Genomic DNA, 17,998 nt, shown 5'->3' with positions numbered 1-17,998 from the left:
GGAGTAAACGCCCTTATAGTTGAGTTGGGGACCATGCTTATTTATACATTCCTTTTTGGCATGATTCTTTTTATGGCTGGATGCCCTTCTTAATGCAAAACACTTAACAGAGACAAAAAGCTGTGGTATATTTTCACTTAGCATCATAACCATTACCCACATCATCATCAGATGAAATACTAAGGATGACTGGAATGATATATCCATAGTTATGATGATAATAATGATAATACTGAGTAAATTAACAAGAAATGAAATTATATGATAAATGACACCAAAATCAATTAAAGGAATCATTGAGATGAGATGGACTAGAAGAGGATGTATGAATGTTGATGACCAGCATACAACATACACGCCTATATAAAGGTACATACACATATACACAACGAAATAGTGTCCTACAAGTCAGCATATAGACAGCTTTTGTATTTGGAAATCTGTCAGATGTTTGGGGCACTTGATATATACGCACAAGCAACAGTAAACATTGAAAAAAAAAAAAAAAAAAGAAACAGTAAAACAAACATTCTTTTAAATACAACAAAAAATACAATACACATACACACACATATGGGTACACACATTGCATAGCCACACAACTATTCCGTCTTAAATGACTTAGACTTATAGAATTGTGTACAAGAAGATAAAATGCTTGCAAGATTTATGGTTATTGTTCCTGTGTAGCATAAGGTGGGCTGGTTCAACGAATTTACACATATGAAATTTTGATATCCGTATAAAAAAAAGTATGGTAAAGATGACTAGCCAAAGTTTGGTATGCTGTTGAACTTGGATGCTTTGTCATGTCTCATTCAGCATTTCATAATTCTGAGTTTAAGTCTGGCATGAATCGACTTTGCCAAATGTCATACAGACATCATTAAGATCAACTGATTTATATGGTCCAACTCACTACCAGACAAAAAAGAACTGGTTATCCAAAACAGAAAAATCAGTGTTTACATTAATTTTTTTTCATGTTGGTATCAGAGCTAAGATGGTTCTTATAAATTGAGACATTTAGATATTGTTGGATCTGAACACCGATTTGAGACAAAAGAAAAACAGGCCCACTGACCAGGCAAAAACAGTATATCTTCCAGTTTTTGGCAAAAATTTCATAATGTTTGTTCCAATGTTTTTACAAAAAGTTAGCCTTCCAAGAGGTGGTGATTCAATATTTCTCAATGATGAAAACTTGTTTAGTAAGAATACGACCTTTTATTTTTCTTGGATGTGTACAAGATAGGTGGAATTTTGTTCTCTTCCATTATCCCGTTTTGCAAGCTGTCATGACTTCCTGAGGACAAATTTTTTTCTTTGCAGCTTTTATTGTTCAGCAAGTGAAAGATGAAATCTTTGTTCTTCGGATAGAGTGTAAATCAATGGCAGGTTGACTTCTCCAGATGACCCATTCCCATTCCAGCACAAGGCTATAGCATGATTTCTTTTAACATTAAGCCACAGTTTGACACATTCACCGTACAAACAGAGAATTTACTCAGCCTAAATATTTCTCTTCCTCTACATACACACACATACATACATGGTATGAATGACTTATAGGGTGATCTAAACATTTTTTTTCTTCCAGAGTACACAGGTGAGTATGTGTGAGTGTATGAGTCAGATATGTTCCTCAAAGCCTTTCCAATCCCCTGATATATCAAAATGTCCTCATTTAGTTCTCATACCAGGTCCAGAAAATTCAAAATAGGAACGGAAGAAAAATAAAATAAAACAACAAAAAACAACAACTAAAAATATATATCAGCTTAGTAGGAATAAATCATGTGAGAATTGGTAAACATTACAACAGAATCAGCAAACAACAAATTTCTAGTGCCATGCTCATGCAGCAGATTGTCTGCCAAGCAAAGGAAGGAACTTGTTAGTAGGTACCAGGTTAATGACCTCCGTTTCACCCACAAAAGAAATAGTCAACCATTTCAATCAACATTGTATGTTAGAATAGGTGTAACATTCACCTGAATGCTTTGGGGAAACAATCTACACACCTGACTGTTTGGATGTGCAGATTCAATATGATATAGCACCTAAGGGTAGCAAGTCATTAGGAGTCCCTACAACTTAGTAGTAGTAGTTTTCATACATTTGGTAAGCTGTTCCACCACTGTATATCTCACAGTGCCACTTCAAATCGGCCCTTCTCATGTCTAGTTAATAGTTGTAGTACTTACAGAACACCTCTTACTATTATACATCAATTACTTATATAGTAAATGTGGTACTTAGGTAACATCTCCACAAGTAGTCAGTGATGCACTCAATCATCCAACTGTCTCTTCTACCACTACTATAACAGTTCCTGCTCCTCTGAACTAGAAAGCTACATTACTAATCCCACTGAAACTAATCCAATTCACCTATCTGTCATCCTTTCATCATTCCTACTGTGCCTTATTCTTGAACTAAAAAAAAAAAAAAAATTTTCCATAACCAATTCTCCCCAGGATTACAGCTTTCTGGATCTCCCTCTGTTTAAATTTCCCTTACATACATCTATCTAAAGAAGTTAACATCAACTACATCAGTCAGAGAAGAGGTAGAACCCCCCCCCCCCAAAAAAAAACCCCATGAGCTGTGGAACTACACTTTATCAGCTTTATCTTGTCATTACTTCACTATCTATATTTTACATATATTTCAAAACAGAGCATTTACTAAAAATATAATCCTCTGAAACTTTAATCTTATCCTGAGAGTGGCTCATCTCTGTATAGTGTAGTCAATAGGTGGTTCAACTTTGTGGAGACAGTCTCCAAGACAAAGTCTGAACACACTTCCCAATTTATAAACAAAACTAGAAATTTATAGGATGGAGATTGGGAAGAGTAATTGGAAGTTGTGCTGTTTATGTTTTTCAAAAGGATATTGCCAACTTAAAATAAGCTCCAACTAAGGATAAAAATTGAGATGAGACATTTAAAATTTATTTGTTGAAATTTTAACTGCCACTAGTCTCCACAATGTTAACAATACTAAAAATAATGGTTTCTTTTTTTTTATGGCAGATATTAAATCTAAAATTGTAAAGGAAGGAGAAATGAGAAGCTGTGATAGTCATGCCTCTCTAAAAAGCGATAGTGACAGAGTGGCAATGTCCCAACAGGGCTACTGCTTACTAGCTGAAACTAGTAAAAGAATGTACATGATATGTTTACAACAAAGTATTGAGACTGGGTCACTGTCTAGGTTCACAGAAAATTTATGTCTAGACTACGCTTTGTGGCACTCATCAATAATAACAACAACAACAACAACAACAATAACAATAATAATGATAATGATTGAAAATCACAATGAAGACTATGTGGCTACTCTCCAGTATGAAAGTCAAATTATAATAATAATAACTATAGGCACAGGGTCTGAAATTTTTAGGGAGAGGGCTAGTCGATTACATCGACCCCAGTGCTCAACTGGTACTTATTTTATCAATCTCAAAAGGATGAAAGGCAAAGTTGACCTCAGCAGAATTTGAACTCGGAATGTAAAGCTGAATGAAATGCCACTAAGCATTATGTCTGGCATGCTAACAATTCTGCCAGCTTGCAATAATAATAATAATAATAATAATAATAATAATAATAATAATAATAATAATAATAATGATGATGATTGTTTCTTTACTAATAACATTTCTGATTGGAGAGCAAGTGTAAAACTGTTTGTGTATGTGTGTGTGTCTGTTTGTTTGTTATCATTTAAGATTACTGCAATATGGTACCTAACTAACAAATAGAATCAAAGTGAAATATACCTTTTAGATCAGCATCTGTGGTGAACTGATCATCTCGTGTGGTAGCGGATGGCTGTTGAGCAAGCTGTTGACTAGTTTCATCTCGGTCTTTATTTACTGATTCATACTCATCTTCAATCTCAACTGCTGTTAAACCATTATCCTGTAACCCAAGAGCTTTGGCAAGTTCTTCCTGCTCAAGGGATGTTAATAGTGTGAATTCTGATGGGGACGGTGGTCTCTCTTCACCCTTTTTCAGGTCAGATTCAACGAAGTCTTCTTCTTGTTCAAGTTCGGCTTCTCTGCTTTGGTCAATGAACATCTGTTGTGATGCATCGATACTCGTTCTACCATCAATGTCAGACTGTGAATCAAGAGAACGTCTGAACTCTTCTCCGATTTGGGATTGTGTCATCGGGTCAATCATTGATTGGGTCAATGATTCATGGGACTCGATCATTGACTGAGTCATTATGTCTTGATCATCAACCACAGACTGAAGTGCCTCATGAAGTTCCAATTGAGATTCAGTCATGAGTGTGTATTCAGTGGGTGACAGTGGTCTGCCATTGGAGTCTTTGTCTGTCTTGTCTTTTAATGGGTACTCAATACTCTCAGTCATTTGATCAATTACCCTCAGTTTTTTTATGCGCTCACTTGAATAGTACTCACCAGAACTGTCATCATCGCTTGCACTGGGAGTAGCTGAACGTTCCTGTGCTTCGGTGGAAGAAGATGGGACAAGGATGTTACGGGTACCCAAACCACTTCCATCACGGTGATAAGAGGAGAAGTCAGAAGAGTAATTCGTATAGTCATCAGTTATGTGGGAGTTGTATGAAGTGAAATCTTCAGTAAAATTCACTTTTTCAGTAGCGATCTTGTGTGACACTTTCTCGGTTTCTTTTAGAGATTCAGATGGAAACAGCCCAGTACTCTGTCCAATAGTTGATTTCTCATTGGTCAATGTGCTGGTTTTAGTGTCGGTTATTTCCTGGACTGTTTCCTGTTTCCCTAAAAAAGGAATCTGATCTTCTTGGGGTTGAACAGGTTGTTGGCTCTTTGAAGGGATATCACTGTCTTTCAATGTACCTTTCAGAACTGGTGTTACATCTTTGTCTGGGTGTAAAGGCGGAAACCTATCGGTGGTATTAAAATCAGGCCCACCATTTCTATGAACAATTCTGAAGTCAATCGTGTCCCTTTGTTGATATTCAAAATATTCTCGTCTGTCAATAAATTGGTCTTCAACTTCAGTCTCATCAATTTCTTCTTCAACGAGATCTTCCATTCTTGTTGAGCTCATTAAATGACCACTCCTTGTTAAAGCTTCTATTTGCTCATTCTCCTCATCACTATGTTCAATGAAAGAATGGTCGCTCTCACCCCCAGAATCTTCTCCTTCAATTACTTCAAGAACTCTAGCTGTTTCAGGTTCTTTTAATTCAACAACTTCTTTGTGGAAAGTGTCTTCATGTTGTACATTCTCCTCAATTTCAGATGTTTGAGATTTGAACTTTTTGTCTGTTTTATCAATTTCCATCAAGTCATCAGTGATTGTCATGCTCAGCTTGGACTCATCCTTTACAGCTACTTCTTTTTTAATTTCTTTTTGGAAATCATCTTCTCTGCTGACAGTATCAGTGACAATTTCCAGTTTAGAATCTTTTTCAGTCAGTTTCTGTTCCAAATCTTCAATTTTCTGAATTTCTCCATCTTTTGATTGTTTTTCATACTGTTGTTTCTCAATCTCTTCTTCAAATGACTTATCACATACAGATGACTTTTCTTGACTTATTTCTATCTTGGTGCCATCTTCTTCAAAAGTCTCAGATTTCCCTTCAGTCAGTTCACTATGCATTTTGAGCGCATCTTTTGTTGTTAATTCTTCAGTTGTTTCCTTTTGAAACTCATCTTCTACAGTTGCCTGTTCTCTTTTACTTTCAGACTCTACATCTTTTTGTTTCACTGAACGAGTTTCATCTTTGATTGATTGAATTTCATCACCAACAGTGGTCGATCGGGTTGTACTCTCCTCTGTTGTTGCAGTTTCTGATCTCTTTACTTTGACATCTTCAATAATCTTTGATTCTGATGTGAATTTGCTGGGAGTTATGTCATCAAGAACTTTACGTTCCTCAATAGATCCTTCATGAACTGTAGTTTCTTGGACTCGAGTTTCTTGTTTGAAACTCTCATTCCTTACTTCTTTGTTAGAGATCTCTTCTTTAACAAGTTGTTCCTCTGATGTTTGAAAAGGAAATGGTTTTGTAAAGTCTACTTGATCTTTGTCAGTACTCCTCCTTGATAGATCATCATCTGCTCCACTTTTAAAGCCACTATCTGTAATATCTTCAGATCTTTTCTCCATTTCATCTGTGACATCTATACTCTGAGATTTAGACATATAATCCATTTCTGTCATTATGTCAACATCATCATGATCATCAACATCGCTCTCATCATCACTGGACAGATATTTCTCTTCTTGGAAGTCATGAGGCGAAGTTTCTTTAAACTTAGCATCTGCCTCTGCTTGTAAAGCAGCAAGATCAACAGAATATTTCTCCTCAGTTCGGTCAGAAGTGTCATCCTTGGCTACATGTTTTGGAGATTGCTCAGTAAGGGGAGATTCCGCTTTGGGAATGCTTCTAATATTCTCCACCGATGTTTCATGTGCCAAGGCACTAGATACTAAAAAAGGATCGGCACTAAAACTAAGACCATCGCTTTTGGCCGGTGTTTTAAATTCAATTTTTTCAGGTGAGCCAACAGTCATGAACTGCTCTCGCCTGCTGATTTCAAAATAAGTAGCTTCCTCTGACAGAATGGAACTAAACTGAGGTGCTGTTTTCTTTGAGGTATCAGTTTCATGGATTTCTTCAGATGTTTCCTCATCAGATGTCATATCCTGCTCATCTTCCACACGGTATTCTTGGGAAATTTTACTTGGATACACAGATTTCTCTTCTTTGCTGACACTTTCTTCTATCATTTCAGATGTACTTGATGTTTTATATTCTGATGTTACTGTGGAAACCTGTCGTTCATGAGTAACGGAGGGTTGATCTTTGTGTGAGGTATAGTGTTCTTCTTCCTCCTGACAGCTCTTTTCATGTGTCAGGAACAAATCTAGAGAACTACCTTTGGATCCTTCATCTGATGATAAGTCTTCTTGTACAGGGAATTCATAAGTTATCTCTGTTCGGTCACCCAGATCTTTTTTAAGATGGTCTGCTGTTGGTGATAATCCCGGGGACTCTGTTGAGGATGCCTTTTTCTTGGAGTCTTCATATGACCTCTCAGTGAATTCCTCTTTTGTTCTTTGATCAGTGTGAGTAAATATTTCATCTGATTCCTCATCTGAAACATCCTGTAATTGTTGTAATCTTCTGACAGATCTTTCTTGGGTTTCTTCAAGCACTTTTTCTCTAATATCTTCCTTTAAAGCATCCAGCTGAACCTCTACTAAACTCTCATCAGACATAGATTCAGCCTGTCTGTCAAATCGTTCAGTAGCTTCTGGTGCTGAAGTCTGCCAGTCATGAATTTCTAGTTTCTCTGGAGAGTCTATAATCATTTTTTCTTCCTGTCGAGAGATCTCAAACAGTTCACCAGACGATGATTTTCTAGTAATTTTCTGCTCCACAGGTGAAACCTTAACACTGTCAGCAGGTACACTTTCTACTACTTTACTCTCCTGTATGTCATCACATACAGGAGATCGCATCTCGTTTTTTGAAAGAAAATCTTCCTCACTAGATATAGTTGTGCTTTCCTTATCTTCATCTTCAATTACTTTGGTTGTGTGTTCAGAGATGGTTGTTGACACTTCCTTGATAGAGGTTGTGGAGACAATGGTGTGCACATCCTTGTCAACTAATTTGCTTGAGATTATGTCTTTAGATGGCTCGGGTTTCGATGTATAGAAACTGCGAGATTCCTTTTCTAAAAAAACTTCTCTCCTTGAGATTTCATAATCAGTATCTTTGTGAGGTTCTTCTTCTAGTTGTGTCTGAAGGCCATCATCTGGTGGCTCAGCTCCGTGTTCTTTTGGAGGACAAACCTTGTCAGTTGATGAAAGATCAATAGCAGCTGGTTCGAACGGTGTCTGGCGCTCTAAGGAAATCTTGGCTTCCAAAATTTCCTCCTGCTCAATAATTTCAAAATCTTCTTCATCATAGGGCTTAGGACAAATTTCAGAGGCCTGAGGCTCTGGGGAAGGTGCTTTCAGCTGTGGTTCTGGTGAAGGAGACTTGAGTTGAGGTTCTGGTGAGAGAATCTTCTCTTTAGGTTCTGGTGAGGGAGACTTTGATTTCAGACGTGGTGGAGAGGGGGACTTAGCTTTAGGTTCTGGTGATGGGGACTTTGACTTTATGTGTGGTGGTGATGGAGTTTTCTCTTTAGGCTCTGGTGAGGGAGTCTTCCCTTTAGATTCTGGTGAGGGAGACTTTGACTTCAGGTGAGGTGGTGAGGGAAGCTTTGACTTTAGGTGAAGTGGGGAGGGAGACTTATCTTTAAGGTCTGGTGAGGGAGACTTTGACTTTAGGTGGGGTGGTGATGGAGTCTTCCCTTTAAGTTCTGGTGACGGACTCTTTGACTTCAGGTGAAGTGGTGAAGGGGCCTTATCTTTAGGGTCCGGTGAAGGAGACTTTGACTTTTGAAGTGGTGAGGGAGTCTTTGATTTAGGTTCTGGTGAGGGAGATTTTGACTTTAGGCGAAGTGGTGATGGAGTCTTCTCTTTAAGTTCTGGTGAAGGACTCTTTGACTTAAGGTGGAGTGGTGAAAGAGACTTGTCTTTAGGTTCTGGTGAGGGAGACTTTGACTTTAACCGAAGTGGTGAGGGAGACTTATCTTTAGGTTCAGGCGAGGGAGATTTTGATTTTAACTGAAGTGGTGAGGGAGACTTATCTTTAGGTTCGGGCGAGGGAGATTTTGACTTTAGGTGAGATGGTGAAGGGGACTTTGACTTGAGGTGAGGTGGAGAGGGAGTCTTCTCTTTCAGATCTGGTGAAGGACTCTTTGACTTAAGGTGGAGTGGTGAAGGAGACTTGTCTTTGATTTCTGGTGAGGGAGATTTTGACTTTAACTGAAGTGGTGAGGGAGACTTATCTTTAGGTTCGGGCGAGGGAGATTTTGACTTTAGGTGAGGTGGTGAGGGGGACTTTGACTTGAGGTGAGGTGGAGAGGGAGTCTTATCTTTAGGTTTTGGTGAAGAAGACTTAAGTTGTAACTTTGGTGAAGGAGACTTATCTTTAAGTTCTGGTGAAGGGGACTTTGACTTTAGGTGAGATGGTGAGGGAGACTTATCTTTAGGTTCTGGTGAGGGAGACTTTGACTTTAGGTGAGGTGGTGAGGGAGACTTTGATTTCACGTGAGGTGGTGATGGGGTCTTTTCTTTAGGTTCTGGTGAGGGAGACTTTGACTTTAGCTGAAGAGGTGAAGGAGATTTATCTTTAGGTTTTGGTGAAGGAGATTTATCTTTAGGTTGTGGTGAAGGAGATTTCTCCTTAGGTTCTGGTGAAGGAGATTTCTCTTTAGGTTTTGGTGAAGGAGACTTAAGTTGGGGCTCTGGTGAGGGAGTTTTCTCCTTAGCCTCAGGTAAATGTGATTTCAGCTGAGGTTCTGGTGAAGGTGATTTATCCTTAAGTTCTGGTGAGATATCTTTATCGAGTGAGGATATGGTTTTGTCCAAAGTCTTAGATGATAAAATTTGGCTATCTTCAGAAGTGAAGATCTCTTTTACTTTGCCATCATCTACAGAATATTCTACTTTCTGTTTCATTTCTGTTGTTTCAGTCTTGAAGCTCTTCTCAACTGATGATACAGTTTCTTTACTATCTTTGTGAACTTCCTTCAAATCAGGAGTTTCGCTTTCTGAAGAAATGCTTTCTTTTTTCTCTTGGAATACGTGACTTTCCTTTTCCTCCTGGACTGCACTTTGAGAAGAATCAGTTTTCCAAGATTTTGTCACTTCTTTTTGTACTGTCTCTTTGCTATCCTCTTTCTTTAATGACTTTTCACGATTTGTAACTTCTTCAAACTTAGCAATCAGTGATGAAGTGCTTTCGCGTCGTTCTTCAATGACTTCACTTTTTTGCTCTCCTGCAGAAGACACTTTTACAGTTTCAGATCGGATTTCACTCGTTTCAGATGCAGTTTGGTATGACCTTTCACTTCCTTTAGAGGTAGTGTCTGGTGTTTCTTCATCGGAGCTTAATAACTCATCAGCTTGAGTTGTGACATAATAATTTTGGGCATGTTTACCAGTAAACATTTTCAATTTCTCAGAAAAATCAAGATTTTCATCATCTGAAGGAGTCTTAAAGTGGGCGTCGGGCGGTTCTGGGACACCGTAAGGTTGATCAATATCATCAGCTTTCTCTGAAGCTTTATGTTTTGCTAAAGTACTTGTATGAACTTTGGTAGCTTCACGTATAATAGTTTTTTCAGACATGGAGCCATTCTTAATTTTGTCTTCAAATTTCTCTTTGACAGCAGAGACTTTTACCCATTCTTCTACCTTTGGAGCAGAATCTTCTGTTTCAACATAAGTACCATTGGCTGATGGCAACTTTTCTGCATCAAAGCCATCAAGATCGCTGTTGTCAATAACAACCCACTCAGAAGAGTCTTGCTTTGTGAATTCTTTAGATTCTTTGCGTAACGTTGCCTGTGCTGATTTCTGGACTTCACGAACAATGTCTGTAGCCGAACTTTGCAAAGCAGTGTCAGATGTTTGCTCAAACATTTGAATAATAGAAGCGACTGATCTTGTTTTACCCTCACTCTCATCATCTATCAAGGGTTTTTTTTTTTTTTGTCAATAGTTTTGTTTTTGTTTGTTTTATAATTAAAGGTAGGTAAAAAAAAAAAAAAAAATCCGACAGCAATCCGAAATGCAAGCATTAAAAAGGAGAGATTTCAAGATGAGTAAATTGGAAATGTTATTAGAAGGAAAAGGTTTACAGACTTTTACTTTAAATAATACACATTAGTTATTGTAAAGGAATTATCGAGAAAATGGAACATTACAAAAAAAAAAAAAACCATACACACAGAGATACATATTTTATGCATACATTTATATGTATTTGTGTATGTTTTTCTGTATCTGTGTGTAACAATGTGTGAGAGTATATGTATATAAATTTAAATTGCAAATGCTGGATTATAATTAATAAAGAGTTAAGAAGATTAAATAATGGGGGAAAAAAAAAATCAGAGTTAATTAAAAGTTCATTTTAACCTGGTTAATGATGAAATGTTCTGATCAGAATTATTAATTACCATTAATGCAATGAGAACCCTGGATATACCAAAAATCTTTCAAGTGAAACAGTAAAAATTAGAAATTTCTAAAAGAATATGATGTATAAATTACTTAGTTGATGCCAACTTATGGTTTAAAGTATTTACTAATGTAAAAATTAGTAAATAGGAATTTTGAAGGAGTCAATGTAAATAGAAAGTAATTTAAGAATTTAAGTTATAGGTATTGAAAAAGGATCAGATCTTCAGGCCTCAAAGAAACTATTTTGGTAAACAAAACAAATGAAGATCACTCTTTTTTTTATGGGTATATCATTCCAGAATACTCTAAACATTTAATAATAAACATACAAGAATATCACGATAACACAAGATTATCAAGTTTATATATATATATATATATATATATTTGTATATGTATATATATACATACATATACACATGTATATGTATATATACATACATATATATATTTATAAAATATATGCAATACTTTATATCACATGTATAGCAGTAAAAACAAGCTTCACAGTGCAGACTGGGAATAAGACAGCCTTAATTGGAAGAAATCAAAATAAAATGAGAAACAAATAAAAACATTAATATATATATAAATAAACAAAATATTGAAGAAATAAACGAGAAAACATACACAGTGCAGATATGATGGATAAATAAGAATAACTGATGGCAGCAGGGATTTACTGGATTAACTAAGATATATAAAGGTGAAAAGGAAAATGTTGTAAGGGTATTGACAACAACCATTAAAAAAAAACAAAACAAACAAACAAAAAAACAAAACAGCAGACACTGGGATGTTTAAATGGGAAAATAAAATTATATCAAATGAGGATGATGAAAGTCTTGAACTAGCTTCAGTTCTTCAGTGGAGCAGGATAATTGTAAATCAAGAAAATCTTGCATTACTGCATTCATGCACTTTGGGATATTAGCAACAGTAAGGGTGGAATAAAAAAACCAAACACAAAAAAAAAAATCACAAAGTGTTCTAAAATCATCGTTGGTTATTAACATGCTGATGAATTTTCTATTTTCCTTCAGAAAACAGTACCATGAACAATATAGAATTAGTGTCTGTATGTGCACATATATATATATATATATATATATATATATATATATATAAGGATTTACTTTTCATAATGAGATAAAAATCCAAGGCTGTGTATATTTTTATCTCATTACGAAAATTAAATCCTTATATTCACACGCTGATATATGACCTACGTTAGACCCCTTATTTGCATAATCACCAAACTTGGAGCCTAAGTATGGTTTATCCATTGCACTTACTCAGCATTACCTGAAACCTCTGGCTCTCATAACCTCTCTCTCTCTCTCTCTCTCTCTCTATGTATATATATATATATATATATCTACACACACACACACACACACACACACACACATATATATATATATATGTATATTTGTGTTTATATGTGTATGGCTCCAACTTTGATCCTACTGTGCAGCACCTTGGGCTAGTGACAAGTCTTATAGACTTAGGTTGTTCAAAGCAATGTGATTAGAATTTGGTAGGCACGAACTGTGCTAAAGCCAGTGTGTGTATGTGTGTGCATATATGTATCCGTGTTAATTGGTATAAATATGGGCATTGGGTTGTATCCTTTTGTGTGAAAAAAAAAAACTAAACAAAAACTAAATTCAACAAATAGAGATCGATAACAAAAGTACCAGATTGAAGTACTGGGGTCAGTATAATTGACTAAAACCCCTGAAGACAGAGGCACTATCATGGCTGTAGTTGAATGACAGTAACCAGTAGAAGTATAAATGCATAATGAATATTTAGTTTGGCTCTGAGATGAATTGGAGAGTTAAAACTCAGAGAGAGAGAGAGAGAGAGAGAGAGAGAGAGAAAACATATGGGTTGTAACAAAGGAAAGATTGAAATTTCCATGGAGTGGGGCCTTAGAGAATCATAGAAAATGAATGAGTGTGCAACCCATAGGTCAAAATCACAATCTTTATTCTTTTAATGTTAGACCAATATGTTGTTTGAGATAACTCTACAAATATTTTAATCAAGGTTAAAAAAAATATAGCATTTTTTTTGTATTGAATTAATTTATGTATTCTCTATATTGTTTTACATAATCATTCTCTCTTACACATATGTACATATCAATACATATATGTGCATGTGTGTGTAATGTTGAATAAATGGTCATATACAAAAAGCATTGATCAACTGTAGCAAACAATGAGGCAAAAAAAGACAAAAATAATTATAATTATAATGATAAAAATATGTGGGGATAAAACAAAATCTGTTTACGTGAAACATTTAGATGGCTAGATGCAACAAACAGCATAGCATAGCATCAAGAGGTTTCAACATTACCTGATTCTTCCCCATGGCCTTCAGAAGACACTGTGGTGGTGGTCGTGGTGGTTGGCTCTTGACCTGCTAGTAGAGAAGGGTTTTGTCAATACACCAACTTAAATAGAAATACACAGATGAATGAAAACCCGAAAACAAATACCAAACAACAGCAGGGAGGTAAAGAATAAAAAGTGATACAATACGCACATACACATGTGAAAGTGATACAGAATTAAAAAAATAAATCAATGTGCAATAAAAACTGTTAAAAACACCCACTGGAAGACCAAAAACTGTTTAGATGACAAGAAGGGAAAAAGAGGTCAGTTGCTAAAAAAAAAAAATGTACAAAATAGAAACAATCAGTTATTTAGTTTTAGCAGGTTTTTTCTTTTTATGGTGGTATTTAGGAATATATGAGATGAAAAACTTCAAAAACAAAAAACAATTTTCAAAAGAAACCCAGTTCATTTTTATTTAAAAAACTGGATCTCAGTTTTGATTTTATGTTTCAAGGTTGAAACTCTGATCAGGAATATTAATCCAATGTTCTATAAATTTCTGTAAATTTAAAAAAAAAATATTGTTGAACACCAAATTATTCCTAGATTTTTAAAATCAGAATAACTACTAGATTTTAATATAGAACTGAGTTTGTTTTGTTGTTTTCTGTGATTTTTTTGAAGAAAAGGAAATGGAGAAAGACAGACAGAAAGAGCTTGAGAAGAGAGAACCACACATCACTATCTTTTAAATTAATGTAATCTGTTTGGCATTGTACTGCTGACAAACTGACCTGCATAGAAGGGCTGTTATTGTGGCAATACTGATCTCTATGGAGAACTTGGTACTGTTTATGTATAAAGATGCTGTTATTGTTTAGATACAGACCTGTTACTGAGATACTAATCTCTATGCAAGGGGCTGCTACTAATACAATGCAACTAAGTATGATGATAATAGGAATAAAACTGTTGCATAAATCTATGGAAATGCAACACGAATAGTTCAAAATATCCATAAACAGCTATTAGGTCTACATCAAGTGGCAGCTGCAACTACTAGACAAAATGTGTCTTGTACTTTGTGAACAATACACAATTGCTCAGCCCTAGCAAGACACAGAGGAGTAACCAAGTTGTCAGGTCACTGGATAGCCAGTTGGGTAGATAAGTGAGGTAAATAGATTTATGTCCAAAGAGATGCATACCTCCCTGGACAAAAATCTATATATGTAACACACACACACACATATATCATCATAATAATTTAATGCCCACTTTTCCATACATGCATGGGTCAGACAGAATTTGTGGATGCAGATTTTTCTACAGCTGCATGCTCCTCCCAAATTTTCTACAGAAGACTGCAAACGACCAATATCCCTTGTATGAAGGTGATGCTTGCTTACAACCATAACATGATGTCAAGACAAGGACAAACAGCAGCACCATTTAACATACGTTTTCCATGCTGGCATGGGTTGGATGGTTTGACTGAAAACTGGTAAGCTGGGGGAGCTTCACCAGGTTCCAATCTGATTTGGCATGATTTCTACAGCTGGATGCCCTTTCTAACATCAACCACTCCAAGAGTGTAGTGGGTGCTTTTTACATACCAGTTACATAACACCAGCATCAGCCACAACTATGATTTCACTTGGCTTGACAGGTTTTCCCAAGCATGGTATATTGCCAAAGGTCTCAGTCACTGCCTCCATGTGGCACTACATACATATATGATTGGCTTTTCCTGTTTACCAATTGCACTCACAAAGCTTCAGTTGGTCCAGGGCTATAGTAGAAGACACATGCCAAAAGTGCTGCACAGAAAGACTGAACCAGAGGCCATATGGTTGGGTAGCTAGCTTCTAAACTACTCAGCCATGTCCTTCTCTAATATGCCCTACAGAGAAAAGGTAAGAATAATTTATTTGTCCATCACTCTACCAATTTTAGCTTAGTCACTGCCCTTAAATAGTTGATAGTTATTATACAGTTGATATTTGCATTGATAGAAGAAACCATAACATCAAGCTTTTGACAGTGAAGTGTGTGTGTGTGTGCATATTCAGGTGTTTCAACACAAAGCATCAGATCAAGACAAGAAGGAAACTGGATCCAAGGACACCACAAAGAAAAACAACATAGAAAGTAAACAAAAAATTTGAAAAATAAGATTTGAAAAAAAAACTGTAAAAAATGAAAACAGAAATTAAAAATAAATTATTCAGTGAAAAAGAAACAAGGCAATGACAACACTCAATATTCCAGGCACAAAGCAAGCAATGGATAATAATAATAATAATAATAATAATAATTTCAATGATTTCTAAAGATCAAGACCAATATTTCTCAGTTAAAAAGGCTCAGTTTCAATTTTGTCTTTTCTTTTCAACCCAAGGATATTACTGGTACTTGCTAATTCTGAAGGGATTAAAAGTAAGAGACTGAGTAAAAGCTGATCTTGAAAATTGATATTTGAAATGAAAAGAAATGTGATATAACGACATTTGTGCCTTTCTATGAAACCATTAGAATGATTTGTCATCTGTCCTTCGACTAATAAACAGAATCCAATATTATAGGTCCCCTAAATTTTACCTTTTCTATTGTGTATTTATACACCCTGATAATTTATATACAAGTCTAAACAAATTGTTGGCTCTTTTGGTTTTTTAATGATTTTTTTTAATGTTATATTATATTATAGTCATAGTATATATTATGTTATAATATAAATAAATTATTGGATTGTTAATTGTATCTCTCTATTTAATTTGTTTGTAATTTGCATTATACCCATATTTATGTGGTATTCAACTGACGTACCAGTGAACTGGATGCTTTACACACCCCTTTGAAGGAATTCCATTCCTTAGTTTGTTACTTTATATAATATAAAAGTTTTATGTATTTTTTAAAGCCAAACTAATGCAGGTTATAAAAAAATGAGTACAAGTCAATGTTTACTGCTACAACCTGGTATTTCGATATTTCGGGGTTAGGGCCTCTTCTTCAGGAAATCTACCTTGAAATACTGAAATACCAGACAAGAGAACTAACCATTGATCACCTGTATAATTAATTTTTTTTATAACTTGCATTGTTTTGGTTTTTAAGAATATCTAAAACATTTTATATATACATTACATAAAGTGCATTATTGATGTTAGTCTTGCTCATTAGACCCAGCTTAGAGCTAAACAAATCTATAATCAAAGATGTGACTATCCTGCCCATATTTTCATTCAGGACTATGTTATCTACTTTGTCCTTCTCTTTGTAAGACAAAAGAGTATGACTTAAAAGATTTATCAACTATTTCTAGTACATCGCTTGACCATGTGCAAAGGGTAATGAACAAAGGGTGCAAAAGGTGCAAGAGCAGTCCCTAAGATTTTTGTGGGGTAATGAAAACTGAACATCCTCCCGAAAAATTGGGTTTGCACCCCTGAAGCAAATTTTGTTCCTGCACTTATGATCATACAGAGGATTTTTCATTAACTCAAACCTCTTTTTATGTATGTGTGTATCTCTTTATCTTATGTAGTATATCTAGAATTATAATTATTCAATGAATACTTTTATAGTAGGAGAGTAAGGTATAATTTGGGGAGGATTTTGTTACTATTTCTAATAGGGCAAATGATTACACAGAGGTTTATTTTGTATTGAGGTAAGTTAGTAGGAACAGTGAATGCACATGGTTCAGTGGTTACAGTGTCGGCTCACAATCATGAGGTAGTAAGATTGATTCCTAGACGGGGCTGTGTGTAGTGTTCTTGAGTAAGACACTTTATTTCATGTTGTTCTAGTTCACTCAGCTGTAGAAATGAGTTGCAATATCACTGGTGCCAAATTCTATTGGCCTTTGCCTTTTCTTTGATAATATCGGTGGCGTAGAGAGGGGAGGCTGGTATGTATGGGTGACTGCTGATCTTCCACAAACAACCTTGCCTGGACTTGTGCCTCGGAGGGGAACTTTCTAGGTGCAATCCCATGGTCATTCATGATCAAAGGGGGTCTTTATTCTTTATAGTAGGAACAGTAGAACAATGGATTAAACTATGCAGTACAGTATTCTTATTCCATCATCTTACACTGCAAAGTACTATTAACAATAATGTGGCTGCTGTTGATTTGCTATGTCAGAAATGAATATTATTGATAAAGCACTGAATAAAATGCCTCATGGTATTTGTTCTGGCCTTTTACATTAAGTTCAAATCCCACTGAAGTTAACTTTGCCTTTTATCTTTTTTGCGGGGTCAATAAAATAAAGTACCAATCAAGTATTAGTGAAATCCATAGTATTGACTAATCTTGTCCCTTGAACACAACTGCCATGCATGGTTGGAGGGTAGGGGGACATGGCAAAAGGAGGCATACAGTTGTTCGATATGAGTGAAATGTTCTTTTGATTATTATCCTAACAAAGAAGTAGAGGAAAGAAAGAAACATTTTCACTCATATTAAGCAACTGTGCACCTATTTTTGCTCCCCCCTGTGTATACACATACATACATTATATATATATATATATATAATTATAATATAGGGTATCTAAGAGATACCACCACG

At 35.7% G+C, this 17,998-nt stretch overlaps 1 protein-coding gene across 12 annotated transcripts in view; it reads right to left on the bottom strand.

Annotated features, from left to right (window-relative positions):
• The window catches only part of LOC149136220 (uncharacterized), an 86,124-nt gene that overhangs the window by 42,748 nt on the left and 25,378 nt on the right, over window positions 1-17,998 (bottom strand). For 10 of the 12 annotated variants that reach the window (XM_089351399.1, XM_089351405.1, XM_089351401.1 and 7 more), the window contains 2 exons: window positions 13,434-13,499; window positions 3,791-10,567 (listed from right to left, as the gene is read on the bottom strand). In XM_089351399.1, the coding sequence (XP_089207525.1) occupies window positions 3,791-10,567; window positions 13,434-13,499 (6,843 nt within the window). The remainder of the gene's footprint in view (window positions 1-3,790; window positions 10,568-13,433; window positions 13,500-17,998) is intronic. The other 2 variants (XM_089351400.1, XM_089351403.1) reach the window with 1 other exon arrangement.

Source organism: Octopus bimaculoides, chromosome 4, assembly GCF_046866305.1.
Source record: "Octopus bimaculoides isolate indiv1 chromosome 4, ASM4686630v1, whole genome shotgun sequence".
Classification (NCBI taxonomy): Eukaryota; Metazoa; Mollusca; class Cephalopoda; order Octopoda; family Octopodidae; genus Octopus; species Octopus bimaculoides.
Note: the sequence above shows the minus strand (reverse complement) of the source record. Positions and strands in the feature narration are given on the sequence as shown.